At 51.3% G+C, this 6698-nt stretch overlaps 1 protein-coding gene across 2 annotated transcripts; it reads right to left on the bottom strand.

Moving 5' to 3' along the window:
• Positions 1–558: 558 nt before the first annotated feature.
• On the bottom strand, positions 559–6323 carry LOC124703103 (probable proline transporter 2). 2 transcript variants are annotated; one of them, XM_047235310.1, is made up of 4 exons: positions 5997–6323; positions 1932–2251; positions 1295–1825; positions 559–1202 (listed from the first exon to the last, which is right to left on the bottom strand). In XM_047235310.1, the coding sequence occupies exons 1-4, from the start codon at positions 6076–6078 to the stop codon at positions 822–824; spliced, it is 1314 nt and encodes a 437-aa protein (XP_047091266.1). In that variant the 5' UTR covers positions 6079–6323; the 3' UTR covers positions 559–821. The 2 variants fall into 2 exon arrangements, with proteins under 2 accessions (XP_047091266.1, XP_047091265.1); XM_047235309.1 differs by lacking the exon at positions 5997–6323 and adding an exon at positions 3011–3298.
• Between the last annotated feature and the right edge of the window lie 375 nt (positions 6324–6698).

Here is a 6698-nt window from a genome sequence, read left to right as displayed (position 1 = left end):
AAGGAGTGCAATCACCCGCCGCCAAACCGAGATGAGGCACCTAAAAAGCCCTTTATTCCTGGAGATCCTGGACAACAAGGAGCTCGCAGCTTGCTCCGACCGCCGGAGTTCGTCGCCGTAGCCCCACCGCCAAATGCGCCAGATCCTAGCCAAATATCTAGCCGCCCTACTCCAAACTACCGGCATACTGCCGAAAACCCTACCGCACCTGCACAACCTAGACCTACTATATACACTACCAGCTCTTGGGCCTCGCCTCCACCACTCTCCGATGGCTGAGCCGTCGAGAAGGGCTTCAGTCCGGCCGGGAGCAGAGAGAGAAGCTCCTGGGTACTGTAGCAGGGAGATAGGAAGAATGGGGAAAAAAGATTGCCGCTCTCTGGCTAGTTAGAAAGGTACCGAGACATTGATGGTCTGGACCATTCGTTCACTAACAAGTAACTAGCCCACTTCTGTAGGCAATAACATGCTTAGACGAGCTCCCCTGATTTTTTGTAAAGCAAATGTGGACCTTGAAAATGCAGCTCGCGCCACCGAATATCATCACACGTATCGAACTGAAAAATCAAGCTTGGCCATTCTGATCAAGTAACAGCGCAGTATGCAATAATACTCTGTAGTACTATACCAATGGTAGCAATCCGCTAGCTATTGTTGTCGCTAACATGATAGTTAATGGAAGCGCGAAATGGAGGCAAGGTTTGCTTGCTATATGCTACATCATACAACTAGGTGCCTCAGCCTCATTGAAGAAGGGGAAACTATCCTCACAGAAGCAGCTAGATTGCAATATCAGTAGCAGACGCATCAGAGCAGAGCAGTCAGACGTCGGCGAAGATATGGTATGTTTTGGAGTCCTTGGCGATGAGCCTGAGCGCGGCGACGGCGGCGGTGATGGCGAGGACGGTGAAGCCGATTACGTTGAGCCAGTGCCATGACTTCTGGAGCGAGGAGAGGCGGTGCCTGTTGGCGACGAGGTACATGTGGTTGGCGAGCACGAAGGTGAGAGGGAAGGTGCTGAGGGCCCCCGTGAGGCTCATGAAGTCCCCCAGAAACGGCAGCATCGCCGCCACCAGCGTGTTCACCGTCAGGTACCCTCCCCTGACCCCGACCCTGAACATCACGTTGTGGAACGCGAAGGGGCCTCCCTCGCTGCTCCCGAACCGCGTGTCCAGGTACTCGTACATGGGCGACGCGAAGATCTGTCAAGTTCGTACTTCTCTGGTTAAGTATGTAATGTACAGTACATCTTCAAAATAAGAATAAAAGGATGATTAGAAAACAGAAGGCTTACATGCAGTGCTATGACGGTCTGGAGGAAGGCAGAGAGGTTGGCAACCGCCTTGACCCAGACGGGTCCGTTGACGCTGTTGAGCAGGTAGCTGGAGGTTTCGTTGCCGTAGGCCCAGTATCCGATGAAGACAACGGCGTAGATGGGCACGACGCCGATGGTGAACTGGAACCAGAGCGCCTTCTCGATGTTCTTCACCACTGGTGGCCGGATGGTGGCCTGGATCTCCGGCAGCATCCCGGTGTTGTACGCGAACACCAGGCTCGCCGACGCGCCGATGGTGGTAAACACCCTGTCCGGCCCCTCACCGGGGATGCTGTAGTCCCGCGGCGGCGAGCGCACACCATCCCTGAGCGAGAGCACGGACGCTGCCACGATGAAGATGAGGCTGAACACTGTGGAGAAACCCAGCCAGATCCTCAGCGCCGATAGGTAGGGGATCCCGAAGGCGAAGAGCGCGCAGACGAATCCGGACACCGCGATGCAGTAGGGCAGCTTCATGGCGCCGTCGTCCTTGATCAGCAGGTACAATGCCTGCATGTCATGGCGATGGTGTCAGAAGAACACCAAATAAATAGAAACAGTACTCCATCTATCACATGAAACTTGTTGGAGGTTTGTCAGAACGTAGAGCATGTACCTTAAGTGCCTGTCCTGCTAGTATGATGAACCCGGTGTTGATCATGAAGAGGTTGACGTACTGCAGCGCCCAGGTGAGCCCGTACATCTTCCGCCCGTAGATGTGCCCGGCGAGGTCCCTGTACCTGATGTGGCGCTTGCCGCCGAGGAGGTGGAGGCGGCCGAGGAGCGCGTTGGCGTACATGGACACCGCGGCGGCGAGGAGGAGCCCCACGGTGCCGCCCACCCAGCCCAGGGGCACCATCACTGAACCGGAGTAGCCCAGCACGTACGCGCTGTTCACCCCCGTCGTGAGCACGAAACCCACCTGGTACCATGGATCTGAGCATCAAACATACAAGCAAATATTAGTTAGCTGATGCAACCAAAAAAAAAAAGTGATCGAGTTTGCAGGTATATTCAGAGACTGATGTCCATCAGAAAAGTGCATATTGTTCATCGATATGCACTGTACTGTTACCCAACAGACAGACACCAGAGGCGCACGTGCAAACGGATGAAAGTTACAAGACATGAGACACGGTTAATTTGGAGCTCCAAACACAGTTAATTTGTGTAGTTTGGTAGAGCCAAAACTACACGTGCTGGGCAGATCTGAAAATCTTTAGTTGCAAAAAAAAAACGGAAGCCATAGGTGTGAATCTGAATAAGTCTCCGGGTCAGCAGTAGCGGGGTGTGTGCCCTGTATACAATAATGTCATACATAGCTGATGTTTACATATGCATATATGTCAGTATCCCAGATCCCTCCTCATAGTCAAAGCTAAAACGATGCGCTGATGCAAGCCTGGAGACAAGGGATGCTGCCCATCCGTCCCGAATAAAGTCGAAATGATGGCAAGAACACAAGGGCCGAACTGGAGTTAAGAAGGGAGCTAGCTCCCGGCACAGAGATACATGAATAGATAGATTAATTCATTGCATGTAGCTGGCTGCAGCAATTGGAACCTAACAATGAACGACCAAGGAGGACAAAGCAAGAACAAGAACAAGACCAACTTCATCTCTTCTGTGCAAGAAAGTTAAGGAAGATAGCTTAGCACCGCAAGGAATTGGGAGGGGAGGAAGGGAGGTTCGTACCAACGCTAATCTGGTGCTTGGTGCCATCGTCGACAGGCAGGTCATCCAGCTCGTTCCCCCGCCCGTTCTTGGCGTCGTCATCCACCGCGATCACCTTCTCTGCTGCCGGCATGGACATCTTCCTCTCCTACGTCTAGCGATATGCTTGCTGGAAGGTAGCTAGGAGAAGATGCTGGTGGAGGGTCCGGCGAAATGGAAGGGAAGAGCGAGGACGAACGAACTGGGATGAATCAGAGCTACAAGGAAGAAGAGAGGGGAGGCCGAGTCTTATAGAGGACTGCAGTCGTCGACAAGGACTGGTCATTTGGTCGTAACGTCCACAATACTATATTATTATATTCCATGTGTGCTTCGTCATCTAATTAACAACTCCTATCCTTGAGTAGACCTTTAATTGTTTTCCATCACGTTCCCGTTTTCCACGCGCACACGCATGTCAGTTAGTGGTGTGTTAATCTAGTGAGATTACGGCTCCTCTTTCTGTCCCATAATTAGTCACAGTCGGATGAAACAAAGGAGAGAAACGAGAGAGATGCGCACTCGGATGTACTCACTACAACAACAGATTTGCTATTGTGCAGAGGATCTCCACCGGATTAGCCTCCAATGGCGACACCTTGATCCCATTCGTGGACATGTATACGGCCAACCAACTGCAAGCCAAAACAAACTCCATCACCAACTATACAGCTATGACCAGTTTCTTTTTCCTTTGGGGAAAGATGGAAAATGAGGGTCTCTGATCTTCTTATCTCCAAGCTAGCAGTAGGAGAAAACGGAAAGGAAGAGCTGGCCGGCCTTCGTGTGTACATGCTTCAGCCGCTCGTCACATCACTGGTCCTATGCTATATATATTCCTGCATATGCGTATTGTGTGTCACACGGTTACACCTATGCAGGCTAAGATAGCTCGGCCAGCACAAATTTCCCTGTGTGTCTTCTGCTTATAATTGGACGTCTATATCGGCCCAATCACGTCATGCTGATTGCAGCTTTGGCACCGTCGACCGGCACTGCAGATACAATTAGGTGTGGCAGGAATTTGCATAAACATCTAGATACAGTAAGGTCCTGCCACTTTGGCACCGTCTTCCTTATCGGCTTCTTACCTCTCGGCGATGCTTCCCTAATGCATGTAGGCCACTTGCGAATTGCGATCGAGGGGCGAGGAGCCAGGATCGGTACTAGCACTGTCATTTGTTGACATAGTAGTACCGGCCGGGACCGGCTTTCCTTCTCTTCTATTATTCCCTTGGCTTGGTCCCGGAAAATCAGATGGCGCATGATCTAAATGATTGTTGAGTCCACAGCAGTTACATTTGAGAAACTTTGTCATCCTGTGAGATTGTCCAACAAGAACACTACCCCCCTCAACGCTCCCTCCCCCTACAGCAACGATGGCGGCGATTTACTTCCGCACTACGGCGCATGATCTAGCGGCAACAGATGCCAAGGCTTAGGTTATGTCATTGTGTGATGTCGTGTTTGATAGATAGGGTGTGTCTGCCAGATCTTTCACAGGGCGGTACCACTACAACCGTTCACTCGATGGACCGTTGCATGAGACATGGCAGCACGGTGGAGGCTGGCGCACGGTGGCCGTGTAGGTGCATGCTATCAGAGTCCTCGCTTAGTCCCCTCGCTTAGTTTCCAATCGGAAAATTAAGGGTCAACAAGGATTTGTACACAATGTAAATGTACGGCGACTGTTGATGTTGGCGGTGAAGCGGGTGCTTGAGGGGGTCCTTCCACTCCTTAGAGACATCGTCAAAGCTGACAGTCGAATCTAGAGCAATCTTAGAAGTTTTTTGTGTGATCAACCCCTTCTTGGAGGTTGGGTGGAGTAGTCACGTAAGGTTTTGGGTGAAACTTCAAGTCCACTACGAGGTTCGGTGGTGCCCACAGGAATCGTTTCCCTCCTGCAAGCATTATCGGAAAACTACCCTCACTAGAGGTGCCAAAAATGTTTGCAAAAATCGTGACGACGTTTCTATCACCGACCGAGGCTTCCAACTAGATGGCAGCAGAGTGGGGTCCTCTACATTTTGTTTCTGGGCTATATAGTTTGTTCCATTGTCATAATTTTGCTGGGCATTTCGTCTACCTTTCCCTCCAAAATTTGGTCAGTCTTGTTATATATGATTGTGCAGGAGCTCCCTCCCTTCTTGATAAGGTTCCGCAGAAGAAGAAAAAACTCGGTGCCATTCATGCACCTGTACATACATAGAGTACGAGCGAGAATGTTCCATTTCTTTTTTCCAAAAGTCGTGCAAGAAAAAGGGCACTCGTAGAACATTTCAAAAGAACCTTTGTAAGGTCTCGTGCCTGTGGACTTGTGTACACGCCAGTCCATCCAATTATGTTTTGAGTGGGAATCTGATCCAAAGCTTTCCAAGAATTCAAAAGGGAGGGAAGAAATAGGGGAAGACAGTGACAGAGCACAGGACTTGCATGACACGGGCCGAATACTCCAGCCCAGCAGCTACAACCGGAACGGTCCATTTTCGTCGTGTAATTAATGTTATGAACTTTTGAAATCTCGTGCTCCATCCATGGCACACGTCATCCCGTAATCTATAGTAATTAATTAATGCCTCCAAATCTAAATTAATTGTCATAGATTTAGGTGCGTAAATTTTCACTGAACCAGCGACAGCTAATTTGGATTAGAGGTTGTCATTCATGTATCGATAAAGAAGACGAATCTAGTTATAGACCAGATTAGCAAGCATGGTTCGATCGATCTCTCCGGTAACCGGGCTGAAATTTGATGATGCAATGCATATGGACGTCCTTGCGTAGAAAGAGAGAAAAATCCGCATTGAGAAAATATCATGTAGAATGGAGAACTGAATAGTAGAAAGATCCAGATCGATCGGCATGGCTAATCACGAAGGAAGCACGAAATGCATGAAACGTAAGATACAGAAGATAGAGAGTGACATAGATCGACGGGGGCGAGAGAGGTAGATTTGGAGGCACGTACCGACGCTAATCTCGTGGGCGGTCTCTTCGTCGACGGGGATGGCGATCTGATCCTGCTCCTCGCCCGGGATCATGGGCGCCATGGAATTTCCTTGATCGCGCACTATATATCTTGGACCGGCCGCCGGCGGGGGTGTCAGCTCCAACCTCAACACTTGGGTACGAATGCTTCGTTTGTTGGATCGGAGAAGGCTGGTAGAGTGCTGGATCGATTCGATCGGAGGCAGAATCGCCCTAGGTTTTGTTCTTGGTAGTTGGGTTGAAGGCCGGAATGGATGAGCCAGTAATGGAAGGAAGAAAGAGTCGTCAGATGGAGTCCACACGGAATGAGGCCGGGACGGCGCTGCGCAACTAAGAGCATCTCCAACAGACGCGCTATATAGGCCGCGCGGCATAAAAACGTCCGATATAGCGCGCGCGGGACAGAATCAGGCGCTCCAGCAGGCGCGGTAAACGGCGCGGCGCTGTAAATTTTTCAGGGCGCGCGGCTTTTTGCACAATCCGGAGCGGCATATATGGCGCGTTGGCTACGAGCGCGCGGCATCGCTCGTCCAAGCGCGAAAAAGCCAACGGCTGGAAATTTCCTCCCCGCGCCCGCGCCCTCATTTCCCCGCCTACCGCCGGCGCGAAATCCGGCCGCCGCCGGTCGACTCCGCCGCCGCCCCCGCTCTGCGCGCCGCCGCGTCGGCAGATCCGCGTCGCC

Source organism: Lolium rigidum, chromosome 3 (assembly GCF_022539505.1).
Source record: "Lolium rigidum isolate FL_2022 chromosome 3, APGP_CSIRO_Lrig_0.1, whole genome shotgun sequence".
NCBI lineage: Eukaryota > Viridiplantae > Streptophyta > Magnoliopsida > Poales > Poaceae > Lolium > Lolium rigidum.
This window is presented reverse-complemented; position numbering and strand designations above follow the sequence as displayed.

Coding starts and splice junctions, on each gene's coding strand:
- LOC124703103 (XM_047235309.1), bottom strand. CDS start 3,128: ATGTCCATGCCGGCAGCAGAGAAGGTGATCGCGGTGGATGACGACGCC. Junction 1,826..1,931: donor TAGCAGGACAGGCACTTAAG/GTACATGCTCTA, acceptor CATGACATGCAG/GCATTGTACCTGCTGATCAA. Junction 1,203..1,294: donor AGACCGTCATAGCACTGCAT/GTAAGCCTTCTG, acceptor CGAACTTGACAG/ATCTTCGCGTCGCCCATGTA.